This window comes from Mauremys reevesii, linkage group 18 (assembly GCF_016161935.1).
Source record: "Mauremys reevesii isolate NIE-2019 linkage group 18, ASM1616193v1, whole genome shotgun sequence".
NCBI classification, from domain to species: Eukaryota; Metazoa; Chordata; order Testudines; family Geoemydidae; genus Mauremys; species Mauremys reevesii.
The window spans coordinates 6215996-6243991 of record NC_052640.1 but is presented as its reverse complement, the minus strand read 5'-3'; the positions used below and the strand labels follow the sequence as shown (position 1 = coordinate 6243991).

Genomic DNA, 27996 nt, shown 5'->3' with positions numbered 1-27996 from the left:
TTTAGCTAGTGGTAGTATCTTTGAATCCAAGCAATGGAGAGCACCTAGCCAACAGGAGACTAGGGAGGAGGTGGGTTTGGCTAGGGATGAAGGAGTAGCTCAGGGAAGTGGTGTATTTCACCCTCATGATAAGGCTAATCCCTTGCTTAGTAGGTGCTGGGTTTTTCCAAGACCTGCTAATATATTGGCACATATTATATACACCATAGTAACAGTCAAGCAGAAACTGCCAAGTTAAAAAACAAAATGTTCAGTACCCATTACTGTTATTTGAATACCACCCCTCTGACATTCCCCTTTTTTCTTATTCTACTACAGAGCTCCCTGTGGTAAAGTAATAGCTGGAAATTCAACATAACTTTTAAAAATTACTTATGGGTGGGATAGCTTAAAAGAAACCAATTAAAACAAACTTTTAAGTAAGCTTAAAAATAGCAGTTTAGAGAAAAACATATTTATTAACCAGGTTGTTGCACTGGATTAATGTGCCAGTTGGCCAATCTGCTAGATAACATCTACACAATGTTTCTTTCATGTTTCAAGAGTTGAAAATAACTGTACAAGGTTAAAGTACAAAAGTACACAAGACTGTGGACACGAAATATCCATGTATGAGTTTACCCCAGCTGCTGCTTTGTTTGAAAAAGTAGAACTTTAACTAAAAATACTGTCCTTCTATAGTTCTGTCAAGTTTAATGGAAGTGGGTATAACCTGATTACAACACTAACACCAGTATCACTGATCTCATATTTACAGAAAGTTTGTACTTTTTCAATAAATTAAAGTCAATGCAACACCCATGCAAGCTAGAATGCTAGCTTTTTGGTGAACAAGGACCCAACATCAGAACGGGAATCATCCACAAAGTCCCAGACTTTAAAATCATGTTTTTTCAAATTGCATCCATTCCTCGCATTGAAGATGTAAACCCCAATCCCATTCCTCTTTGTGTGTGAGTCTGTGATCGTGCCATCTCATACTGTGCATCCAGATTTCTGAATACTTCTTCCTGTTGCTTCAGAGTTTTATAACTTTCTTCATCAACTGAACTACAACCAGCTTCATCCTCACTCTAGAAATTAGAAAGTGATTTATAGAAAAAGGTTAAATCATTATTATTGAACAGTCAAAGCATTAATTATAGCTGTTTTTTTAAGCTTCTACAAGACCTTTTACTTGGCTGTTTGTAGCAGCTAGCAATAATGATTATCAATAATATGAACTATGTGCCAGAGAGGGCATTCAAGTGTAATGACACTTAGTTAAATTAATCAGTTTTGCTAAGTTCCCTTCATCTATGAAAAACATTAATACTGAATTACTTTAAACATTTGCTCAGCTTTAAAAAAAGCTAGACTGAAATCAACATTTGGATATTTAAACAGTAAGGTAGAACAATTTAAAATTGGATGCGAAATCCAACAACAACTGGAATTGTTTTTTTCTAATTTACTAGTCTGATCATCACTTCACTCCCAAATAATAAAAGATGTTTCTTCCTTATTTCTAAATGGATTTTTTTATTAGTAGAAAGTAGGGCTGTCGATTAATCTCAGCTAACTCTCAAATGTAGAAAACATCCAAAAATATTTAAATAATGGTATTCTATTATTGTTTAATTATGATTATTTTTTTTAATTGCTTGACAGCCCTAGTACAAAAGAATAATTGAATTAAATTTATATACATATCTGCAATTACTAAATAGTATGTTTAATAACCCTGTGTAGCTAACTACTAGACTGTGAATATCAAGTTAAGAAATTACAATGGTTTCTGTTCCAAGCCTTGACAGAAAATGTAGTCAGAATCTCCTCCAAGCAAATTCAAGAACTTCTGCTTCAATTGGGAAATATTTCTCATTTAAATTCACAAACAGCATCTTAATATGAATTCAAGTTTTTAATTTTGGAACACCCCAAAATGTGGTTTCAGCTATCTGTAAGCAATTTAAATGGATATTAGTCAGTCATAAAACACACTCTTAAGAAAGATTAAGATTATAGACCCAAATACAAAGAAATTCAGAACTCCATACCTTAATGCCCATTAGTTTTCTGAATTTGACATTTTGGTCCTTGTTTCCAAAATTCAATTTCTCCCATATTTCCGCAGACTGTGATTTATCCTACAAGAGTAGGAAATAATTACACAAATTTAAAAGTTTTTCAGAACATTTCCAATAAAACTACAACTCAACTAGTAAGACAGATAGTGTCAATCTTTTTAAGGCATCTTTCTGTCTAAGGGGTCTAGACAATGGCCTACTTTGGTGGTATTATTCTCTATCGCTGTATAGAAGTTCCCAGTTCAAATTTTCAGTCCAGGTCTGGTGTTGTAGGTCAACAAAGGGTGGGAGTGCTGTTGAAACACTAGACCCTCATTATAAACTGCTCAGAAGCAACACTTCTTACAACTAAGCAGGAGTTCTGATGAGCTCCAGAAAGGAGGCTGGTTCATGATTATCCTTCCCAGATAACGCTTACTGCTTTGAACATATTGGTGGTGACAGACTGAGTCTGCCTGAACTACTTCACTGCAGTAGAGCTGATGGGACGTGCTAACACATATAGTTTATCTTTACTATTATACTTTATGGGACACTGGAGGTTTTTTTGGCTGGTAGTGTCTCCTATTTTGTCCAACAGCATAGTTTGAAGCTTTCGCTGTTTTTCAATCTTTCACTCTATAATACAAAAGACATTAAGTAGAAAGTGAAATTTGAAAAATCCAAATCTAAAAAGTAACCTGAACTTGTTTATTAAGGTAATTTCGTGGCAATTAATCTGATATACCACAAACTCTTTATATCAGCATATGATGTTTACAGCCACTAAACACTAACACCAAATCTTTGGCACTGAGAGGTGGAAAGATGAAACTCTACTCAAATCCTGACTTGCTTTCTATAAATTCAACTACCCTCAACCCCCCCCCTCCCTTTTTTTTTAATTCAAAGATTTATATTTCTGTTAATACTATTATAAATCTGACAGCCTAAAACTTAGAAGGATTTAAAGACTACAAATTAGCAATTTTATAGGCACCAACTTGTTATGTTAATGTGCTGCTTTATACCCAAGACATTCTGCAGCCTAGCAAACAATTCGTTTACTGTAAACCTGCAGCGTGCCAGAAAGACAGCTTACCCAAAATAAATGATCCAACTTTCACAGTGATGGTATGACAGAAATAATGTTATGGGGGTCAAAGCAGGATAACAGGCTGCATAAGCATTATATTTTAATTTTGTCAGAACGTTATTTCATGGAAACCAAGAGCTTTTACTTTGTTTCTTTAGGCTTAAAACAGACTGTATATCCCATAGCAGAGGCCATCTTGCAATTGATATTTAGTTGCAACCTTTAAGCAACCCAAGAAATTTATTTTAAAATTTAATTATGCCTTATGGCTATCTGGGTTCTTATATGGTCCCCATCACTGTAACATCTGACATTCAAGGACTAGGTCATTTCTTATTTCCTACACTCCAAATTTAATGTTGTGCTGTTGCTAACAGAGATCGTCAGTGTCAACAAGCAATTTCATTCTTCTTAGTTTAATCTTGACACACAGAAAGCAACATTATTAAGATGTTTTCAACTAAAAGTAGAAAGGAAAGAGAGAATTACCCCTTCTTTTTTCCCTTGCCAGAGCATTTTCCGCTTTTTCTCCTGCTCAGCAAACTTCATTGGGTTCACCGCTGCTGGGTTATAATAGCTAGGTACTGCTATTCCAGTCTCTGCCAGTGCTTTTGCTTGTAGTGCTGCCATTTGAGCTGCCATAGCTATTTGAGGAGTTACTTGTGTTCCTGATGCCAGAAGAGCAGCAACATTGATGACAGAACCCCCAGTGGCAGCAGCTGCTGAAGAGAAAAAAGTGTTGGGGGGGGGGGGGGGGAAGGAGGGAATGAAAGTCAATGTTAAAGTTTTGAATAAACTTTCTACATGAGGAATAACCTGTTAGAGCAACACTCCAAAATAAATTTAGTAATTGTTTTCTACCGTGCATTATTAGAAAATGGAAATAGGTACACCAAGTTCACAAATTTGTTTCTGAACCAATAGCCAAAAAAGTAGAACTACACATCCTTCATCACTTTTAAGCAATGAACAACTAAAAGCCAGAAGATAGTGACACATACTTTTTGGAATAAGTATAATATGTAATATAGTACTTGACTGGAATACCATATGGGAAACTAGAGTTCTATTCTTAAATACAATTCTCTCATTTCCTCGGCCAACAGGGGCTCAAGAATGTTCTGGGGTGCTTGTTCAGGCATGGGGTGTGGGAAGTGTCCCCCCTCCAAATAATTAACATGCAGGGTTCTTGTTATCAAGTCATCCTCAGGATGGTGATTGTGGTGCTGGGCACTGATAGGAACAATAAAAACCCCAACAGGAAGTTTTCAAACATTTTCTCATGCAATAGAACACCATATGTTTCAAGATACCATAATTAGATACTGAACAAGGAAAAAACGGTTACAGGTATTTCAGTTGGATCTGCAGAACTGTTTAAGTCCAAGATCTAACGAAGCTACATCCTATTTTTCCTCCCATTACTGTTCCGTACGTATACTTTAGTTTAAATTTTTTTTTTTTTTTTTTTTTTTACCAGCAACGATTTCCTGTTGTTTCTGTTTTTCAACCATTTCTTTTTCTCTCTGTTCTTGCAATTTCTTTGCTCTTTCCAACCTACAAGTGATTTACATAATAAAAAAGTAATTTAACACATTAATATGCAAAGATTAGCAATACTGGTCAGCTTCCATACAAATGTCTATTATTTATTTAAGCAAAGTCAGAATGCACATGAATTTTACCATTATTTACACAGAAATCTTGACGCTCAAAGGGGAAACTAAATTGTAAACTTTTTTTTTTTTTTAAAAAGCTTACAGATAATAGTAAATAGATGCTTAGCAGTAAGGAAAACTAAGTAAAATGCAACACCACACACATGCACCAGTAGTGAACTGGTGGTCTTGATCCAGTCCTAAGTGGGTTTGCTGTTCAAATTCCAAAAGCCATCACAACTGGCACACACGTTTGGCAAAGTACTGTAAAAAATCTTGTACTGTCACTATTTGCACTGTCCTTATTAGGTAGGGAAAGTATTTCAGTCTGTAGTATGTTAGGTTTTTTTAAATGAAATTGAGTACCTTCTGGCTAATGCTTCTTGTGCATCCATTGCTGTGTTTCGTCCCCTAAAAGGTGGTGGACTTGGACTTCGGCTGTGACTCCTGCTGAACTTTCGGGGTTTTTCAATTCTCTTCTTTCTTTCTCTGTGACCATATTAATAAAAAGATACATTAGTCACTGAAATAAATCCACATATATTTTAATATTCCACAAATAATTTAACATTAAAATCCTTCAACTGCTTTCCAAGGACACAGTGGAGGGTTAAAATGTGGGAAGCACAATTACAAATATAAAACAATACATCGGGGGGAGGGGGTAGAGTGAATAAATGAAAATACCAGAGAACATAATTCTGTAATAGGGAATGTTAGAACACCCAATTCTAAGAATTAAAGTTCCTTCCTTATTCATCTTTGACTAAAATCTACAATCTAGAGTTCTTACATGCTATGAAATTCAAAATTCTAAATATGACATAACAGAGGGCCATGGGAGCCTTCCTTTTTGAACCAATACCTTAAGGTTACCAGAAACACACAAAGTAATGGTGTAAAATTCAATAAAATGATTGGGGAAGAGTTCTATACCCCACCCAACACTAACAGGTGGATATCTGTCCTAAAAATATTGTTTTTGATGGGGAAAAGTTTGAAGGAGTAATTTACAGTAATCTCATAATTTTATGAATAGTTCACCATTATGTCAAATACTAGATATTACTACATCTTAAAATGAAGTAGGAAAAAAACCTGGATAAAAAAAGGTCAAAAAGCAAGTTTAGCTCTGAAAAATGCATAGCCCTCTACAGGAGGAATGGTTTTACATACATAGGAAAAATACTGGTCTTGGTACAGGAATAATAAATCGGCAAGATTTCAAAATTGCTAACAGAGACCCAAGATTGGGTAGTCACCTATCACCCGTTGCTTTGAAAATGCTGTGTTCTGACTGGATGATTTAAAACCCTAATAGACTTTCCTTCTGAATCTCTAGACATAAATGAGGAAAATAACTGTATAGATATTTTTTAGCAAGTAGTCCTGCTAAAAGCTAAGAGCTGTAAAATTAAGAGCTGTAAAATTAAGATTAAGTTAGAAGAGCACCTTGAACCCAGGAATTCAGAAGCTCATACTAATACCACTAAAAGGGAACACTGCTTATTTGGAATTTCATCCGGTGCAGAGAACTCTGAAGCATGGATTTTCTGAAGGCTAGTAAACTGATAAGAAGCTAATTTTAATTATAGAATATTTGGGCACTAAAGAAAAATATTAGAAACTGGACACCAGTTTGTCTGATAAGCCCCTTCCTCCCCAGCAGTATAATTCCTGATATAAAGTAAGATCATTTGGTTGACTGTAAAAATATATTGCTGCTAACCAATAGCTGCTCAGACACAATGATGTGAAGCACAACCACCACCAATCTTCTCATCTAACATCACTGATCACTCGATTACAAGATATCAAAGATTTTTTGATTGCAAGACTTCCGACAAGAAGAACAATACAACCACCATATCCTAAATTTCTGAAAGTGCTTGACAAACAGCAAATTGCAAGAGACAGCACCCCACGTGGCTCTTACATAATACCACAGACAGAGGGAAAGTATTTTAAGATGTACAGTGACCGAAGCTTTTGCAGTTTGACATTTGATGAAGCATAAATACAAGCTGTGATAAGGAATATGGCTGACTGGAGACAGAGCAGCTATTTTAAATATTCTGCTCCTTTTTTTTCGAAGCTGCACTTACTGCAAACAATTTGCAGTGAACTAACTACCAGAGTAAAGTTACAAAACAGCTCAGTTTTATTTAAAAACTTTAGGAGAACAAAAGAGGTCAGTTTACTCCCTCATTAGAAGAGATCAGTCAAAATATTGACTCAGGCACTGTGAAACTCGGCACAGAATTGCATCGTTCATCAGAATTGAGTTAATCCACATGTGTTTCAGAGACACCTGCATATCTGTCATAGCACCAGTTATCAGGGATTGATCAATGATGTGCCCAACCAAGGCACCAAGAAAATTAAAGAATTTTAACTTCTGTATCTGAGCATTTTAGTTTAGAGTTGAAAAATGCTTGCTGTATGCTTCATGCACCTCATTCAGCACTGAATCTGAGCAAGACAATGGCAGACCTGCTAGAAAGTTATAAATACCAAAGACAAAGACTTCAGACTGATCTAAGTGCCAATAAAGAAAGCTCACTTGGAAAACAGACTGGGGAGTTTCTTGGAAACGGTCACCAGTAACTCAGGCTTTGACAACTATAAATGCTGCGCTGTATCACGGTGAATGCAGTATTTCATGAATAGGAGGCTTCATTTTGTCGTGGAAGTATAAGTATATTTTGTTGGGAGCTCAGTCCGGTGGTTTTACCTCAAAAGACTTTAACTGAGCTCAGATGTGATACGAAGGCCCAGCTGCTGCTAGAAAAAGCACAAGAGTCGTGTGACCCACATACACTTTACTTCAAATATTAATGATTCATTTTTCCAGGATTTTGATTAGGTCTGAATACAGCAATCACGAAAAAAGTGGATTACTGTCATAATTGATTGCAAACCAACATACTGCATATTTTTGGTTGGCAAGGTCATGACTAAACTGAAAGCCCTTTATTTTTCCTGCACACTTGCTGCTCAGATTCAGTTATTTTTTAATTCAGTTCTTGAAGAGGAAGCAAGAACACATGCATGGGAGTGCACATAGGATCATTAAAATATACAAAAGACAGCTTTTAAATGATACTGAATTGTTTTTATGTTAAATACATGCAGTCTATAGTTTTAGAACTCTAAAGAGAAGTGACACATTCCATTCTCCATATTCTCCACCCCCTACCCAAAAAAAACCCAACCAGTTTAAAATCCTACATTAAATATCGGTAGGAGCATGTTCATTATGTCACATACGCCCCCTCAGCTGTCTTCTGAGAAGTGCATGTTGAAAGAATGTATCTTTGTGAGAAAAACCATACTACTGAATTCTGTGGCTGATCAGATTAAGTTTGCTGAATATTTCACAAGTGTGGTCGTAATATTACACCAGAACCTTGATTTTCATAGTGGAACATACTGGGACACTAAACTGATCTAATGCTAAATAGTCACTACAGATTTCCAAACTAAAGCCATTACTTGAAATATTTGGATTACGTTATAAGGATGGGAATTTGAATATTTCAGAGGATCTCAGAGGGCTCTGAGGGTGTATCACTTTCACATCTAGGATTCACATGTTTTTTTACCCAAGTTTGTTGAACATAATAAGTATCTACTGCCTGTTTTGGATCAGTTAGCATATTAAAAACACTACTAAGAATACAAGTGCACTATCTCAACACAAGCTAAAAAAAACCCAAGAACCGCAAAAGGCTCCAGATCTGTCAAACAAAGCTGTGGAGTCAAGTGCACCAGATATACTGAGGGTCAGTATCTTTGATAGCTAGTATTTTCAAGGTGGGTAGTTCCCCTTTCCTGAAGTGTGTTTTACAGAGAAGCACCATCTGGAAACAAGAAGATGCAGATACAGAAAAGTTATTTTTAACAAGCACTTTGGCAATCTCACCACTCTAGTAACATCAAACAACAGATTTTGTTGCCTCTTTCATTCTGCACTGTTCTTTTTCTTTTTGATAACTTTATACTCCAAGTTGATTAAACTGAAAGTGTGCCATGAACAGGTTAGACTGAAATATAAAGTGAGCTTGACAAGAAATAATTCGGTCAAAAGTAGTTTAAATGGAATTACACATCTGTCTTTCAGTAACAAATGATACTTTGTATTCTATACCACCATCTGAGGATCTCAAAAGTGGTTTACAAGTTATTCTCAATAGCTCTGTACTTCAGTAATTCCATTTTATAGCCATGAGAGCTGAAGTCTAAAAACCATCATGCAATTTCTCCAAGGACACAGAGCAAGGTTGGGGCAGAGATGGGAATAGAAGCCATAACTTTGGACTCTTAGTTCTGCACTTTTAACAAAGCCATTTGTCCTCTCATTCTGTGGGTTGATATCGTTTTTCAAAATCCTATAATCTATACTGTCTCAGATCATAAGGTCCCCCCAACATTCTTTAATTTGTGGGGTCCCAAGACATTTTTTTTAAGTTATACCATGAAGTCATTCTACTAAAAAAAAAAAAGGTGAGAACCCAACTCTTAGATGGTAAGCTCTTTGGGGCATTTGTACAGTGACTCGAACAATGGAGCCTCTAGATATTAATGCAATAGAAAGCTATTTCCATTAATTATGCCATTTCAGTTAATCTGAATAGATTTTAAAACATGCTACATTTGAGTGGTGACAAAGTCTCTGTGGTCCAGTAACAGCATTTACACAAATCACAAATTAAGAACATAATACTTACCGGCTTCTGCTCCGAGTCCTACTTCTGCTTCTACTTCTATGTCTGTGTCTAGATTTTGATCTAGAACGAGATCTTATACGGCGTTTTCTCTCTCTGCTTCGGGACCGTGACTTTTTTCTATCACGGCTTCTACTACGATGACGCCTGAAAACATACATTCCAGTAATAAAGTTAATATCTTGAACAATTTAAGTGAGGGGTATGAAAGAGGAAAAAAAAACAAAAAAAAGACTACCACTATAAGAAAGCCATTAGTTCATTAAGCAATGTTACTCATTAATGCTGATGCACAATATATTAGTGCGGTAACCAAACAACATGAAAAGAGCATTCCAATGCAGGGGTCCTAATTTGCAGAGCTAACTTGAGTTTCTTATCTAAGACAGCAGAACTCTAATACCTTAAAGGAAACTCTTCACTTAGGAGGTACGGACTTTAAAGGCAATACACAGAAAAAGGAAAAGTAACACTCTGATGGTAGGAGGAGAAAATGTACTGTCATTGGTGCCAAGAGATTAAATATTTATGCAATATACATTCATTGCATAAATTAATATGCATATGTTGGATTAATCTATATCAAGCCTTAAAGAGGCTCAATAACTTTATCATCAACTCAGGACAAAACATCTGGACCAGCATTAAATGCATTGCATAAAAGGGGAATCTTTGCTACTTTAGAATTAACATTCTGCAAGAAATCGGGTGGGTTTTTTTTTAAAACCCAGAGTTAGACACAATTCAGTTCTATATAGGAACTCTAATAAAACTCCAAAGCACCCAATTTTTGTCAAGCACTTGAAGGAGAAAAAATATGATTATTCAATGATCATTTATAGAGAACTTACCTTTCACGGGACCTGGATCTTGAATGACTTTTGCCTCTTGATGATTTCCTTTCTTTGCGTTTGTGTCTGTCCTCACCGTTTTCAGATGAATTTAGGCTCTCTCTTCCCTTGTCAGAAGAGTGTTCTTTGTCATTGTGGTCATCAGATTTGTGTTTCTTAGAGGACTTTTCTTTGGACTCGTGTCTTCTTGCCTGTTTTAAGAAGAAGTTGGTTCTTTCAGGAAGATAGTGCAACAAAAAGAGTTAGTATGGTATCAGAAGACAAAAATGATATGTTGTGATGCAACATTAGTAACCTTAGGAGTGTGGCTCAGTCAAGAGCGATGGCTATTTTACTTAATACCATCATCTATCCAATGTTGCAAATACAGACTATCATTTCCCCCACCATCTATCTTACGTATTTCTAAAGCACCCATCAGAGTACAGCAGAACCCCACTTATCCAATCTAACTGGGACCAGGGCCAAATTAGATAATCCAAAGAATGGGAAAGTGCAAGGCAGCACCATCTTGCGGCCACAAGAGAGACCACCCACTTCCGGACCTGTGCACGGTGGTTGTTTGGTTAATACGGAAGGCCAGATAATGGACGGGCCGATAAAAGGGGTTGTACTATATTATTACACTGTCTCCTGACATGACAGTTCAAAGTATTACAATGAAAACGGTGTTCATCCTCAGTTACTGGTTACTCCATCTATAATGGAGCAACGCTAAAAACCTAACACATTTCTGTCTCTACCAGTGTCTGAGCATGTATATACACACACACATACATACATATTTGTAAATAAAATACATTTCATATTTGTCTAGAGACATACCATGTACACAAGCACATCTGTAAACCCATATATAGCTTCAGACATACGTATGACAACATTTTATTTGAAGTTTAACAATTCTTCTACCCATGATTAAATAAGTACTGATGACTTAAATTAAGGTATTTAAAAAATTAAAGTTAATTTTGAGGCCTCACACTTTAGTTTAAAATGGAGATATCCTGCAATGCTGCACTGCAATTTTTTTCTGCATTGCCTCTTTTTAAAGCAGGCTCCTCTTCCTTCTATAGCTGCAGTGCCAAAAGTACTTTGGCAAGGTCAGTTCTGATTTTTAACAGTGTTTTCATTGGAGACTAAAAGATGGAAAACAATTTTCTTCTTAATATATCCAACTTATTTACTAGTTGTTTCCAATACAAAATACTGTAGACCATTTAAGTTGTTTTAAAAAAAGGATTCTAAAAATCAAACTATAATCATCATATAGCAGTATCAGCGCAAATCCTATGTTTTTGAAATACAGTCATTTACAGGTTCAGCTAAGTCTGCTCTAAAGTAATACTCAACATCTAAATATCCTTTCCCCCAACTACCTATTTATCATTTAAAATAGTCAAGCCTGGAACAGACTTGTCATAATTAGATAATATCAACAATAAGCTTTTAAGATGTTTTCACCCAAATCCTTTAAACTAAACTTTTGCTGGTAAATTTCAAATTTTAGAAATGTACTAGATCCTTCATTTAAAACATTTTTAACAAACTGGAAATATCTTGGCTATTTTTAGTCTATTATTATATTTTTAACTCATAAAATAACATATGGAAATATAGTTGCGTTAAACAGAAGTCTATTTTTAGATGTCAGCTACTTAATATTATTCACATCCATGAATACAATGCAATACATTTTGACTTATATATTCAAAAACAGCTACTGATGGCTTTTAGTCTTTAGTCTGTGGCCATTAAACAACTTTAAGAACCTCAATTCCCAGCAAAAACAATCTGAAAGCTAAGATGTACCATGAGACACTATCCAGGGTAACCTATTCATGAAAAACCTGCTAATCATTTAAATCAACTTGCAAGATGTAAGAGCTTCACTATTGGGACCTAACAGTATAGTAAAACGCTGGAATTTTTTATAAGTGAAGAAAAACTTTCTGAACATTAAGTGTAATGAGAATTTTTTTTTTTTTAATTTCAGTCTTCTAGACATACACTCAGTAATAAAACACCATTACATCCCATAACTGATTTAAGATATTTTTAAGGGAAATATGAGTTTGAATGACTAATAGTTACCTTATCATGAAGTAGGCTTATAATTTTGCTATCTGAGTCTGGAGCGTCTTCAGTTCAGTCTCTTCGCGCATTAGCACGCTGAGTATGATTTATTATAGAAATGTTATCATGTGATCTAAACAATATAGTCAATTTCACAAAAACTCCTAAATTAATTTTTACAGAGCTTCCATTGGGATGGGGGAAAGGGAAAGTTCCTGTCCCACATTAAAATTTTAGGAGTTCCCCATCTACCCAGCCTATTACTGCCCCACGTGACAGCCTCCCTCCTGGCTACTTCTGCTGCTCCTTGTTTGCTCCTTTCACCTCTTCTCTGGTGGGTAAGCCAGTTATCTCCAATGTACCATTGCTACTGCCTCTTCTCGTTCCCCTTGCCTTCGATTTTTAAAGAAGCCCTCTATGAGCTCTTTGCTGTCACAGCCATACTTCCAGCTGACTCTTGCTGACATTGCTATATATGTAATGCTGCAGCATTCCTTAAAATTCGAAGTTGCAATCATCAGAGTTTAGTCCGTGGGGATTTTTTTTTTTTTTTTTAAAGAAATATCCTGAGGTAGATGGGTATTCAACATTGAGACCCCTGAGCAGGGGTCAGGCATCAGAAGACGTAAGGCTTCTGGTTAATGGAAGCTCTGTGAGATAGTCACCAAGAACACCAATTCTACTTCTCCATATGAAATGTTAATTTGGCTGTTTCCACAAAAAAATTTAAGTTACCAGTTTCTGAATGCAATTTTGCTATAAACTATTACCTTCTTGTCAAAATGATGGCTTCAATCATGCTTCACTATGATAGGTACTCCATACCCATTTACGTTTTTGAGTTTCCAATGATTTTTTTGTACTTACCATAAAGTCATTTATATATAGTTTTACACACACGCACATGACTACAAGATACTTTTAAAGATGTATTATACAATTACCTAAGCACTACAAAGTGTTAATTACCTCTTTGCTTCTGCTCCGGCTTCTGTGTTTTCTTCCTTCGTTATCTGAAGAAGAAAATATTTGTTATTTATCAAGTAAATATGAACTTCCTTGTCAAGTTTTATTAGTTTATACTCATGTAAGTTACATTTAGATTTTCTACCCCACAGAGTCAATAATAAAGGTTTAAGAAAAATTAAAGACTATACTTAAAGACTCCTTATCTATGTCAGAAACCATATTAGAACAGAGAATTTTTTTAATTACCATATATATATATATATACACTCATTCATTAGCTCATTCCTTTATAGGCCGATCCCCCAAGATGGTTAGGTAAAAATAGCAAAAACTGTATGACGCTTTCATAAGCCGACCCTGTATTTCAGGTGTTGGCAAACTTTGGCTCCCGGCCGTCAGGGTAAGCCGCTGGAACTTCCCGCGGCTCCCATTGGCTGGGAATAGCGAACCGCAGCACAGGGAGCTGAAGGGCTCCATGCCTGCAGACGCTCCAAGTAAACAAAATGACAATGTATTAGATATTCAATTCAATGACTCTATAGAGTTTAAAATCATCAAATTTTGGTGTAGACCCATTTATAAGCTGACTCCTGCTCTCTGATGCATCACTTTTTTTTACCAAAAATATCTGGCTTATGAACGAGTATATACAGTAATTTCTTTTCACCATTTATGCTATTTACTTTTGCCTGACTAGTTTGTTTCATACTCACCTCCTGATCATCTAGAACATAATTGTTGTATTTAGGATATAAACTGTGGAGTAAAGTGTCTTAATCCATTTACACATCAGGTTTTCTAAGTCTTATGTGTCGCCAAGAAAAATATCCATTGGATTTTGGAAAAATATTCAATTTTTATTTTCAGCACATGAATCATTTAAAAGTTAGCAAGTCTCAGTATAAAGTATTTCAAAAACAGTTTAAGGCTCAAAATTAGTAGAATTCCGAACTTTCAGCTTCGGAGTCTTAAGCCACGGGCACCAGACTTCTGAGAGCAACTTTTTCCAAAGCTATATTTTAAAAATAGAGATTCAAGTTCTGCAAGTGTGCATGTTTCTACTTTAGAGTATTTTTAAACATTGTATTCTACTATAAGAAATTAAGTTCAGGCAGATATGACTAATATGTCAGTTTTCTTCAAAAGGACTTGCACAGTAACACAGCCAGGATGAAATTTACATATTTTGGCTGGTAGTGAATCCACAGGAATCAAGAATTTTGTTCTCTATCAGAGATAATTTATAACTTGCTTCACTAACTTATTTGCACATTACCCAGACACAAAATATGTTATCTCCAGAACTTCCTGAGCCAGGATCAAGTTTATACACTATGACAGGATTTTACAATCTGTCATAATAAATACCTATACAGGTAAAGCAACATCACTTTGAGATTGACCATACCTGACTTCCGTTTTCTTTCCCTTGATCGTGAACGCGATCTTGAGTAATGATGTTTTGAGGTTCTAGGAGAATTAGATGCATCTGACTGTTCCTTTTTCTTCTCTCTCTCTGGGGATGATTTTTCTGGTGCTATTCCATCTCGTTCTGTATCACTACCCTACATGGGCAGATAAAAATATTTAAAACTTAAAGATCAAAGATTTTTTTCTTTTTAAATTCAAAGAGAAGATAATGATACACTAGCACATAAAGCTGCTCTTTTCACCTTGGATCTTATTTAAAGTGTTCAACTAAATCAGACATCTTTTAATAGAACATTCCAGGATGACTTGATTTTCTATCAAGTGAATGTTATGGATTCATAATCATTTTGTCTTAAAGTCTGTGTACTAAAATGACAGTTGCTTCCTGCACCGTTATCAAGACATGCTGCATCCAGTCTAGTGTGAACAGAATTACTAAAAGCGTCACCCAAAACCAGCTTAACCATAAAAGAACAACACTCTTAAAGAAGGATATTGGACTTTCATAAGTTTTTTTTTTAACTTGTACTGAAAAATTGTCACCTTCTGAATTGTTTGGTACACATTTAATTTTTGTACCATTTAAAGGTCACATTGTATTTCTCCAAATTATGTTATTTAGCTGCGCATCCTAATGCTGCTTTTATAAATTCATATCACTAAGGTTACTTCTGGTGTACAATGCTGTACAAACAGGCCAGATTAAATCATGTTATGAATCAGGGCACAACAGAGCTAAAATTTGGTGCTCTAAGCATCAAAGTCTGCAGTGCAGAATTGGCCTGGAAGAGCCATGAAATTAAAATATATATTTACAGAGCTCCAAGCTACTAAGTGTTAAATAATGGTCAGACATATAGGAGTGCTATTATTAAAATATCATTCTGTGTGAAATGCGTGTTTGTAAGAATCGTAGGGATCCATACACTGTGTCTCCATGATTTCTGTATCAAATCTGCTCAGTTTGCAAGAACATGCTTTCTCCACTCTTCCCCAGTTTTGTTGTCAGCTCCACAAACTCGCCTTGGTATCTGACATTTAAGATGAATTCTTTCCATTTCATGCATCACCAGACATTCTGCAAAGCCAGATTATGCTTTTGTTTGCACCTATGCACTCTCACTGATTTCTGAGGCACAATCAAACCTGTGGAGGGATCCAGTGGCAGAGACTTCACTGAGGGCATAATTTGGCCTGAAGAATGCGTTACTGGTGACAGTTTGACTAAGCCCAGGTGAGTTTGTATGGCTGACAGAAAAGCCACGCTTTTACTGGCAAACTGAGCAAAACAGATGTAGAAATCAGTTAGACAGTAAATATGGAACACTACCTTAATTTTCTTTTTTTTTAAAACAGCATCAATTTCAGGATAGAACCAGATTTTAACAGGGAGGATTTAAAAACCTAATGATTTAAAGGGGGGGGGGAGGGGAAGGGAGGAAATCAAGAAAAGAGATTTAAATCCTTTTTTCCCCCACTGTAAATTATAGTAAGATTTTCTTTTTTTAAATAAACCTATTTGAAATGAAATCTGAATTCAATAAAAAATATGTTAAGGCCTAAATTCATTATTTTCTCTTACAACAGGGGTTCTCAAACAGGGGCTCATGACCCCTCAGGGGGTCATGAGGTTATTACATGGGGGGTTGCAAGCTGTCAGCCTCCACCCCAAACCCTGCTTTTCCTCCAGCATTTATAATGGTGTTAAATATATAAAAATGTGTTTTTTAATTTATACGGGGTGGGGGTGGGGTCACACTCAGAGGCTTGCTATATGAAAGAGGTCACCAGTACAAAAGTTTGAGAACCACTGTCTCACAACATTTAAATAAAAAAATTAATCTGCTGAATACATGAGCCTCTATCAAAAACTTTGAATTAAAGGCTATTTTTCTATATGAAGAAGAAAGAATCGGCAAAAACATCTTACTTTTGAAGTCAAGCTTTTTAAATATGGCACAATAGGTCATAATAATTTAGGTTTCAGAGTAGCAGCCGTGTTAGTCTGTATCCGCAAAAAGAACAGGAGCACTTGTGGCACCTTAGAGACTAGCAAATTTATTTGAGCATAAGCTTTCGTGGGCTACAGCCCACTTCTTCGGATGCATCCGAAGAAGTGGGCTGTAGCCCACGAAAGCTTATGCTCAAATAAATTTGCTAGTCTCTAAGGTGCCACAAGTGCTCCTGTTCTTTTTGTAAAAAATTTAGGAGACTGTCTCATTTTCAAGAGACTTAAACAAGATTAAGAACATAAGATCCGATCATTAAGGCAGATCTGAAAGTTTTCCCAGGAGGACCTGAAATCTGTTTAATTCACTAATTAATCCCTCTGTTTAATACATCATTTAGTTGTAAATGTGAAACATGCTTAGATAAGTTTATGTATCCAAAACATAAAAGGTTTTGTTGATTACAATTTATTTTGATATGCTGTTGTAAATTCCAGTCACCATCCTACTGCAGCTTGACACATCATAACTAAAAGGTTTATTATTTAGTAAATAAGCAATGTATCATTCACCATTTTCTAACACACTAAAATGTACAATCAATAATAATCTGAAAATATTAAGCTATGTAATTGCTTAGATAGATGTATACAGTTATAAGGTACCCTCCTAGGTTGCAAAAAGATGTACCAAATCTAGTATAAAAGCTCTATTTTGTTGTAAATCAACATGTTTTAGTGGTTATATCAACCAATCTTTAGAAAATAAAGGAAGCACAAACGGAAAAGTTTATTAAAATCCAGGTTTTGCACTTAGTGATTTAAATCACTATTTAAATTGCCTTAATTTAAATCAATGCACCCTGCTACTTTAGTTATTCTTCTGATTATTCAGATAAAAACAATGCTACAGTAAAAGCTCTTTTATCTAGCACTTCACCTACCAGCAAGCTCTATAAACCAGCATTTCTGATCTGCACCGAAAGTTCAGTTGGTGCGGAGCCGGCGGGCTGTGGGAGAGACTGCAGGGTCTGGCTCTGTGAGCGAGTTTGGGTCCAGGAGGGGGCTTGGGGCAGGGAGGTCAGAGGGATTTGGGGTGCCGGATGGGGGGGGGGGTCGCTCACCTCCAGCTGTTTCCCATAAGCAGCTCCCTGTCCCTACTGTTGCTGGCGGAGGTGCGACCAGGCAGCTCTGCTGCCTCTGTGGCTCCCAGCCCATTTGGCCAGGCAGCTCCTGCAGACAGAGACAGTGTGCCTGTTTGCAGTCGCCTGGCCGCACCTCTGCCCAGAGCAGCAGGGGCAGGGAGACGCCAGAGGTGAGTGCCCCACCCCATCCGGCACCTCAAGCCCCCTCCCAGAGCCTGTGCCCACAGCCCCTCACCCGCACGCTAAACCTCTTCCTCTGAGTTAACCGGCATTTTTAATTAACCAGCAGCCCCCATTCCCTCAGCATGCCAGTTAAAAAAAGCTTTTACTGGACATAGTGTACTAACGGTGGGCTTTTTCCATCTGTGACATTACACTTCATTATATTTCATCTGTGACATTACATTTCACATCTCCTCAATATTCACAATTCACATGCTTTAGCCCCCCCCACTACATGTTGTTCAGGCAGCAAATTTTTTTTTTTACTGCTTCCTTCCTTCCACAGCAGCATCTTTGCAAAATTCTACTCAAACACTCGCCTGGGGTGAGAAAGCAAGCAAACAATTATTTTTCTATTATCAGGATAACAACATGTACCTCTCATATAGCATTTATTATAAACGTGTAGAACACAAAAATGTATTTTGGATACAAAGTGTCCTCCACTTATAAATCTTGAAAAATCAAAAGAAGTTATGCACATAATTTTCAAGATATATAGCATCCTCCACTTATGTATCCAAAATAAATGTTTGTGCATTAGTCTTTTCAAAATTTGATATTTAGAGATTCTGGTTTTAGATAGCCAATATACTTAAATTAACAGTTAGCCCCCAGATTGAATATCTTGACTTTTGCTTGTCTAGTCATATTTAACTCTAAAGTTCCCCGCCCACAGGAAACCATGGTAGACCTTTAGATAATGGAGCATAAACAACTCCACATGTGTCATTCCATCAGTCCTTGGCATTCCAAAGCTCTCTAACTAGTTTCTCATACTTTTTAGAGAGAGGGCATCCTTCAGAGTACTGTTGGTACAGTGATCATGTGGGATATTTGCAGATGCCCACAACTAATGAGTTTCACAGGATGATTTATATTAAGGTGACAAAATTTCTGACATGTTTTGTTTTCAGCAAACCAACCAGTGTCTGTTATTTCTTCAATTGGAGTATATTTTTAAGAAGTATTTTAAAAAGCTGACATTAAATTTTAAACCCATTTTCTCTGGAGAATAGAGATGAGGGGCTGAAGTACCAGTCAAACAATAAAAATTTTTAACTGTCTTTTTTGCTGTCCACATACCATGCCCAGCATAAAATACAGTAGAACCTCAGAGTTTCAAACACCAGAGTTATCCACTGACCCATCAACCACACACCTCATTTGGAACCAGAAGGACACAATCAGGCAGCAGCAGAAACCAAAAAAAAGTTGTGTTAAACGTAAACTACTAAAAAAAAAGGGAAAGCAGAATTTTTTTTGAAGTTTCAAAGCTGTATTAAGTCAACTTCCAATTGTAAACTTTTGAAGGAATAACCATAACATTTTGTTCAGAGTTATGAACATTTCGGAGTTATGAAGAACCTCCATTCCAGAGACGTTCATGACTCTGAGGTTCTACTGCAAGCCTATTACAACACTGTTCTCCAGTTCAAAAGAGACTTATTATTCATGTCCAAAATTACTCGTCCACCACTCAGCAAAGTAAGGACACTTCTACACTACACAGAAAGGCCTGAATTCTGCAGAAACCTAGGTACAGGCTTAACTTCACGTATGTAACCCATGGACCTCTTAATTCCAACAGGCAAAGGGTTACAGAAATGTCATGAGTCTGGTGTGTACATTAAGTTCACTAAAGAATATATATAATGTGAGGTCTCAAATGAAAGTTGCTGTCACATCAGTCTGTGAAACGTAGACACAGACACTATGTAAGGAGCTATGTTTTTAAAGTCAATATCAAGGTATTAATCACCAGCAAAGGTGAAAAAACAGGTTTTCCTCCAGACAAGAGGTAAGAAGTGTCTCTCTCTCTCTGGATGTAGATTAAGCCGTATAAATTAACACAAGAGATATCCATTTACATACAAAGTTAATGTTAATGAAGTGATGTGAAATCAACAAGGAAGTAGCACACAGTAAAAACAAGCCAAGGGTGGTTTTTCTGTATATGAGCAAAGACAATGAAGCAATGATGACATTCCCTCATCCTGCACCTAGAAAGCAAAGGGACAGTGCATTTACATTCATGAAAACAGTATCTCAGCCAACCTTGGCTGAAAATGCTACAGAGAACTTTAGGTGAGGTAATGTTCCTTAGATAGGAGATTAACCTGGTAGTTAAATGTAGTATCTGGGAAGCGTGTTATATTGCTTTATATATAAAGTATTGCTTCCAATATTCTTACTCACCTTGAATCTTTGATAATAAATATATTCTTGTTTTCAATGTAAACGTATCTAAGGGCTTAATGTTAAGCAAAGTCCTGATCCTGAGTTGAATTTTACAAGCTGTGGTGTTCCCCCTTAGGAATAGGGGATCTGGTCATTTTGTGTGTAACCTGTGTCAGGGCTATCACAGGGGAACACTTCAAAGGCACTGAGTACAGGGATTGTTAAACTGCAAGGCAAAGTAAGGGCTGGGATGGTCAAGACAAGTAGTATTAGGACTGCTGCATATTAGGAAGTTGATACCGAGTTAAGTACAAGCAAGACTGCCTCAAGCTTGCTCCAGCAAGTAACAAGGTGACGCCTAGTTCTGGGTACCCTGAGAACCATCACAATGCGGCGCTGGGGTCAATAGCAGATCTAAGGTTTCAGAGTAGCAGCCCAGTTAGTCTGTATCCGCAAAAAGAACAGGAGTACTTGTGGCACCTCAGAGACTAACACATTGATTAGACTCTTCCTGTTGGTATGCATACTTCCACCTTTTCATGTTCTCTGTATGTATAAATATGTCCTATGTGTTCCATTCTATGCATCTGAAGAAGTGAGCTGTAGCTCATGAAAGCTTATGCTAAAATAAATTTGTTAGTCTCTAAGGTGTCACAAGTACTCCTGTTCTTTTAGCAGATCTAAGATTATCTCTACTCCCATAATTATTTGACATTAATTTCCTTCCTATATGTGACAGACTAAATGATTCACATAATCTGGTGTGTCAAATATAAAATACCAATTTTATAAATGCAAAATGATTCTATCAAAAATAGAGAAGGATAAGTTTTTCTTTACAATTACAGCCAAAATTTGAAAGACACTAGTGATTTTGCCCAATTAGAAAAATCTTGAAGACTGGCTTTCAGAAAGTACCATGCACACCCAACTTCAAGAAATCAAGTCCCTTTAAGGCATCTCACTTTTGGCATCGTTTGGTTCACCACAAATTACTATTTTTTAAAATCCTACCTATGTTAACTTGCCTACTACATTTTCCTTCTTCGTCAGAGTTATGTTTGACTGACATCTTAAAATTTTACAAACACGAACTTTTAATCAGGAATAAAGTACAAGATTAAAACCGCAAGCTTAACCAATAATTTACCAAAAAAAGGCAAATCCTCCTTCTCTTAGAGTCGCATATATAAAGGAGAAAGGGCGATAAAGAAGTCTAACTATAGTAAGGGAATCTCCCATTAAAACTACCAATCGGGACAGTTTTTGAGTGCGTTTAAATGCTGCGTGTTAGAAGATAGTTACAGATATTAGATCTATTCCCAAACATGGAGAAAGGTATAAAGGGGCGGGGAGCAACAGAGGGATCCGCCGGAACGCGAGCTATGGAGAGTCTGGACTCCAAGGCGCCCTTTCCCCCTTCGCAGCAGCACCCACCCCTCAGGGCCAGCAAGTAGCTAAGCCCAAAGCTGACGTCCCCAAGACTATTTGGTTTCTCGCAAAACCAGAGGGGCGGGGATGGGAGGAACTTCTGGAAGAAGAGATGAAGGTAGCAAGTAGCCTCCCCTCCCCCACACTCAAGCCTATTATGGCGCCGGCAAGGGGAGGAGGTGGACGCCATTTTGTCTACGCGCGTACCCGGTTCCCCGACTCAGATCCCCCCCGTTCCTCTCCCTTCCCCGCTCCTTAAAATACCCCATGATGAGGAGCACCTACCGCCATGATCGAGCGCTGGGGGTTTCGCTCCCCTCACAGGCTCCTCAGAGGGACCCAGCCTCCCTCGGCGGCTGCGGGCGGCTCTAGAGCTCACTGACTGAAGGAGACAGACCCCGCCCGCTTGCTCCAGCGCCTCCTATCGGGTACCCGGATGTAACAATGGCCGAGGGAGGATGACCGCAGTGCATTCTGGGGATGAAGGAGGAACCTGTTACCTTAGCAACGGCAGCGACGGGCCAAGCCTAGTGGGCGGGAGGGGCGGGGGAGCGATAGGCACTCTAGTTAGTTCCTCGGGCGCGCCTTTGCGTTTGACCCTTACTGCATCCTGTAGCTGCCTGAGACGGAACGGGGACATTCCCGCCAATTTGAATCTCAGACTGGGATGCAGCTGCCGTAGCAGAGCTTTATGCCCCATGCCCAGCTCGCTACTTCCCTCGTGTGACTGAGGTGAGAGAGACCTTTATACAGTGCCTCGGGATGCCAAGCTGAGGTAATGTTGGGGGGAGGTGTGGTACTGATCAAACACCCCTGAGAGGGGTGGAGGTTGATAAGGCACTCCGGGGGGGTCATGCAAACAAGGTACTGAGGAGAGGGGGGGATCCTTGGCCTGAGCTGAAGCTTATGCAAAGTATGTTGTTGTCAACCCCAAAGGTTCACAAATCATGAGTCAGACCCCCTAAAATTATGAGATTGGTCCCACCCTAACAAGGATTTCTTTTAGAGATTATGTTGAGGCTTTGGGTTGTCTTAATTTTTGGACAACACTCCCGTCTTTGTGTGGTCGTGCATGTTGTCAGTGCTCCGCTCACTTAAAGTTATTCTGGCCCCTGTTGCGGGAGCTCTCCGTCCATATCTGCCCCGTCCCTGCCTAACAATTATTTCCATCCCCCCACTCATCAGTTCTGCACCCAGCCTCCTCTGGGGCTCTCCCAGGCTCGGCAGGGCAGTTGGTCTTCCAGGACTAAGGAGTGGCTTTTTGGCTCCTCTACCCCCTCAAATGTTGGCTGTTGCACGGAGGGTGGGGTGAGCTGTTTCTTCTTTCCTTTTCTCAGAATGATGTAGGCTCAGCTCCCTCTACATGGAAAGAGCTCTGCCTGGCTCCTGGAGTGCTGCTGGTGTGTGGTTTCAGTCACCCTGGCTGGGCATGGTATGGGTCGTAAAGGATTAGAGTAAAGAGGCACTAAGCACCATCAAAAAGTGCCTCAGGCTAACATCCAGGGTATTACCAAGCCAGCTGTTCATCACTTGGCTCAGTGTGGGGTGAAGTGTATTTCAGGTTTGATCTATGAACAGGGGGTGAAAGTAACTTACAGGACTTACCAGTACAGCAGGAATCCTGGGGGGGCGGGGCCTCAAGATTTAAAGGCCCTGGGGCACCAGCTGTGGTTGGGAGCCCCAGAGCCTTTAAATCAAGCCAGGGCTCCCAGCTGCAGAAGTGGCTGGGAGCCCCTGGGGCAAATTAAAGGGCCCCGGGCTCCAGCCGCTGCGGAGCTCCAGGCCCTTTAAATCCCAGCCCCAGCCTGGCTGCCGGAGCTGCGGGGGGATTTAAAGGGCTCGGGGTTCCCTGCAGCAGCGGGGAGCTCCGAGCTCTTTAAATCCTGGCCCCAGCCTGGGCGCTGAGCTGCAGGAGGGATTTAAAGGGCTTGGCGCTCGCGGCAGGGAGCCCAGAGCCCTTTAAATCCCCGCCACGGAAGCTCGTGTGGTCTGGCACGGCATACTGGCTCTTGCCGGTACGCCGTACCAGCTTACTTTCATCTCTGTCTATGAAGAGACCCTTAGAGTGCTGAAGGTATTGGAGAATGTGATCTATGATGACCCATAAGCTCTGAGCGTGCCAAGCAAGAGACCATATTGACTATAGATGTGGTTTATGCTCTGAAGCGCCAGGGTTGTACTCTTTACAATCACTAAGTCAACAGGATAACACAAAGGCTGCCTCCTGGAGAAGCTCTGATTCACTGTTTTCCCTCTGCCTTACTACCTGGGGAAGAGCAGCCAATTAGAGTAGGTTTCAGGGCAACTGCACCTGTATTCCTCCTCTGTGGTCCAGCAAGGGCACATACTCTTGGCTCCAGCCATCACCTGTCTTGAGTAGATACCTTGCTCAGAAGGGGCAGAGAGACAGGTATTTCCAGGCTAAACAGTTCCCTGTCTGTACTGTATTATTCCCCAAAAGACAGACTGCCTAAGCAGGCCTTCTTTGCTTCTCTCCTCAGAAATGGCAGACAATGTAATTGCCAACAGTTACAATTTGCTACATAGTTCTTTCTTAGCAAGCACTCATTCTGAACATAAAAGCATTACAGAATACATTAAGAGCCAATAAAAGAACCTACATATACGACAATAAACTTACCAGGGATCGCCCCTCACTCCAGTAGGGGCTCTGGTTGATAATTAGTCCTTAAAACCCCATATGGGTTTTCTCTTGTGGTCACAAGTTTAATCAGAGCCTCTGTGGGCCAAAGGCCTTCCAAACCTTCCCTAAGGATTGGGCCCCGCTTGGACCAGAGGTCCTGTCTGTTTGCTGGATCAAAAAGACGACCCTGAATCACTTTTAACACAGGGTATATAACCAAATATTCTTTTTGTCTGTTGGTCCCTAGAGCATCTAGTTTGATGAGTACAGGGGTAGGCAACCTATTGCATGCATGCCAAAGGCGGCACACGAGCTGATTTTCAGTGGCACTCACACTGCCCGGGTCCTGGCCACCGGTCCGGGGGGCTCTGCATTTTAATTTAATTTTAAATGAAGCTTCTTAAACATTTTATAAACCTTATTTACTTTACATACAACAATAGTTTAGTTCATATATTATAGACTTATAGAAAGAGACCTTCTAAAAACGTTAAAATGTAGTACTGGCACACAAAACCTTAAATTATAGTGAATAAATGAGGACTCGGCACAGCACTTCTGAAAGGTTGCTGACCCCTGGACTAGTATGTGCAAGCATCTCTCTAGGTGGTGGTAATGTTCCAATCTGAATGAGTTTGCCTAATCATGACCCATTGCTCTTAGTTCCTGGAGGGCTGTGGTCTCTCTTCCCCATAGAAATATCCTACATGAGGGATTGTATACAAATGTAAAATTAAAGAATTAAAAAAATGTAGCTTCAGTCTAGTTAAGGAAATATGTTTTTAAGAAAGCCCCTGACTAGCAAGTAGAAGGAAGACCTTGAAAATAAGTGATAAGGCCAGAAGGAATAAAGTAGGGAGGATGTCTGGTTCAAAGAATAAACTAATGAGATAAGGGATATGTAGCAGGGTGGACCTCTGCTCCTGGTTTGAAGGGGTTTAAAAAGTGGCCTGGCAGGGCTTGAGAGCTGCTGCTCTCAAGGCTGGGCTGATTAGGGAAGTGGCTGCAGCTGGAGCCATGCCCCAAACTGAGCAACAGGGCCTTATAAGAAGGCAGGGAAGCCAGAAGCCACACAGTCTCTCTCTGGCTGCAGAGAGAGATAGGCCTGCCTGCTTAGGAACTGAGATAAAGTATGTAGGGTGAAGCAGGGCTGGGAAAAGGCTGAGGAGCTGGGGAAGCTCCAGCCTAGAAAACCCCAGGCTGCGGCCGAGCATAGGGCAAAAGGTACTGGAGGTTGTAGGGGGCAACCTAGGAGTAGGCCCAGCCAGCAGGTCCAAACCCCCTTTGCCGATGCTGAGTGCTGGCTACTGCAGTCTGCCCCAGCGAATGGGGGCTAGATAGAGACTGGGCAGTAGCCACTACTGAGGTGAAGTGGGGATAGTAGGGTGGGGGTTCCCCTGGGAAGGGGAAACCTGGTAAAAGGGGCACTGGGTCCTGGTAGGGACACGGGGACAGGAGCAAACAGGTGGATCACCGGCCTGCAAAGGGCGCTCCAGGGCTGGAAAGAGCTAATTCCCCAGAGCAACCAGTAGGAGGTGCCGCAGGGGTAAGTCCAACCCGTTACAGGATAGTTTCTAAAAAGAAGGCCTCTGACCGATAGGGGTGACTGCAGATAGTTTTAAATTAAAAAAAAAAAATTCTTAAAATGAGCCAACATGGACTTTCCCACCCCACATACCAGTGGTCTCCTATGTGACAGGTTGAACAAAAAGGCTGTTGGATAGCAGGAAGGAGGGGAAGAGATAAGGAGGAAAGCCCTTGGGAGGAAAGAATGTTGTAAATCTTATTTGAATTAAGACTGGAAATAAGGGTGAATTGGTAATGGCATTACTTCTTTGTTAAAGAGTATTAAAAAGTCAGCTCTTACAGGATTCATTGTCAATACCCACCTGCCCATGTTGGAACCAACCAAGGTGTGTCTAAGCGCCCCTGGATTTAGCCTGTTTAAGTATATTGATCAAATACTTATGTTTTGTTAGTGTTCAGATGTAGTAAATTATTTGGGCTTTTGGGGGGGATGTTCAGAGCAACATTTGGCCTTTGGATTTAATACAAGAATTTGATTAAATTGGTGTTAATTTCCCATATTAATCATTTCAAATATTAATCCCAATACCTAAATCAACGGTCGGCAACCTCTCAGAAGTGGTGTACCATGTCTTCACTTATTCACTCTGATTTAAGGTTTCGTGTGCCAGTAATACATTAACGTTTTTAGAAGGTCTCTTTCTATAAAAGTCTACAATATATTACATACAATAGTTTAGTTAAGTAAATAAGGTTTTTAAAATGTTTAAGAAGCTTCATTTAAAGTTAAATTAAAATGCAGAGCCCCCCCAGACCAGTGGCCAGGACCCGGGAAGTATGAGTGCCATTGAAAATCAGCTCGCGTGTCACCTTCAGCATGTGTGCCATAGGTTGCCTACCCCGGACCTAAATAGTACATAAACTCTTGCATTGTTAATTAATGAATTCCTAAAATACTTAAACTTAATTCAGTAATTAAGTAAATAAGGTTTGTCTAGGATATTGTCATATCTGTCACGTGGACCTCCTTTACAGAAACCTGCTGGGGGAGGGTTTGGGGACTGGCATTCCATCTCAGCTACACACCTGCCTGGGAGAGCTGCAGCCTTACAGAGAGTGTCCTTCTCCAGCAAAGGGAGCCATTCACCATGAGGAACAGAAGACTCAGCAGGAGGAAGTGGAGATAGCAGGGATTTTCTCCCTTAAGAGTTGGGCTAATATCAGGAACTCACAAAAGGGGCAAGATCAGACTGAAGAGGATTGTGTTCAGAAGTTATCTTCCATAGATCTGTAACTCTTGTGCTTTTTAAGGGTAGAGCGTAAGTTCTTGCATTACTGCCATGTTGCCCCCAAAGAATGTAACTAGGTAAATCAGAGCTCATGCAACCAGATGGACCCTGTAGGGAAAGCAACTAAACTATTGGAGGCTCAGGAAGACTGCAGCACTGGTTTGAGGTAGCCAGACTAGAGTCCCATTATCAGAAGGGGATCAAACAGGATCTGCACTGGGGAAGTGCACCTCAGTGACCCCAAATCTGGAGAAGTACTCACTATCTATACCCAGGGGCTTTAGGAGCATGTAGGATTCAGCTGTTGGATCCCATCACAACAGACAAGTATCCTTTGAGAGTGGGACTGGACCAAGTTGTGACAGGCCACAGTGGAATTTTCATGCAATCTTATGCCACTATCCCAGGACAAATTGATGTAACTGTGGCTTCTAGGCTCACCTAGAAATAGAGCCTGGTGGCAAAATTGGTGAGAAAATTTTGGGGGAAGTGTTATACTTTGAACTAAACAGATTGTTAACCTGAAATTTAAATAATTTAAAACAGTATCTGTCACGGGGTTTACTACTCACCACTGGAGCACCTCTTTGTGGGCATATCTGGGGATTAGCTCTCAACCAGTCTAACATCTCTTCCTTTGGTTGCTCAGGACATCTCTGTACCCTGGACTCAGTTGCTCCTTCTTTGTAACTCAGGGGGCTCCCTTTTCATGGTTTGGCCAGGTCACTGTAGTTTTCCCCTTCTCAGACTGAG

General features: G+C 39.2%; 2 protein-coding genes across 13 annotated transcripts in view; one reads left to right on the top strand and one right to left on the bottom strand.

The window, feature by feature from the left end:
* Positions 1-23: 23 nt before the first annotated feature.
* RSRC2 (arginine and serine rich coiled-coil 2) lies at positions 24-27996 on the bottom strand. 4 transcript variants are annotated; one of them, XM_039504479.1, is made up of 11 exons: positions 22284-22302; positions 14834-14990; positions 13426-13469; positions 12475-12552; positions 10381-10593; positions 9533-9676; positions 5169-5291; positions 4622-4701; positions 3634-3866; positions 2040-2129; positions 24-1073 (listed from the first exon to the last, which is right to left on the bottom strand). In XM_039504479.1, the coding sequence occupies exons 4-11, from the start codon at positions 12480-12482 to the stop codon at positions 894-896; spliced, it is 1071 nt and encodes a 356-aa protein (XP_039360413.1). In that variant the 5' UTR covers positions 12483-12552; positions 13426-13469; positions 14834-14990; positions 22284-22302; the 3' UTR covers positions 24-893. The 4 variants fall into 4 exon arrangements, with proteins under 4 accessions (XP_039360413.1, XP_039360411.1, XP_039360410.1 ...); XM_039504477.1 differs by lacking the exons at positions 12475-12552; positions 22284-22302 and adding an exon at positions 27816-27996 and having other exon boundaries at positions 3634-3863; positions 10381-10571; XM_039504476.1 differs by lacking the exons at positions 12475-12552; positions 22284-22302 and adding an exon at positions 27816-27993 and having other exon boundaries at positions 10381-10571.
* The window catches only part of KNTC1 (kinetochore associated 1), a 75880-nt gene continuing 70189 nt past the window's right edge, over positions 22306-27996 (top strand). The window contains exons 1-2 of one of the 9 annotated variants that reach the window (XM_039504468.1): positions 25518-25557; positions 26272-26340. The gene's annotated coding sequence lies outside the window, so the exon portion shown is untranslated. Of the gene's footprint in view, positions 22559-25517; positions 25652-25675; positions 25974-26271; positions 26341-27996 lie in introns of those variants that run through there. The other 8 variants (XM_039504469.1, XM_039504470.1, XM_039504467.1 and 5 more) reach the window with 8 other exon arrangements.

Bases quoted from the DNA above. Each gene is read 5' to 3' on its own strand.
- RSRC2 (XM_039504476.1), bottom strand. From the start codon at position 27,872: ATGTTAGACTGGTTGAGAGCTAATCCCCAGATATGCCCACAAAGAGGT. The intron at 4,702-5,168 runs GTACTCAATTTC...AATCACTTGTAG, and splicing joins CAAGAAGCATTAGCCAGAAG to GTTGGAAAGAGCAAAGAAAT. The intron at 2,130-3,633 runs GTAATTCTCTCT...CTACTCTTGTAG, and splicing joins GGCAAGGGAAAAAAGAAGGG to GATAAATCACAGTCTGCGGA.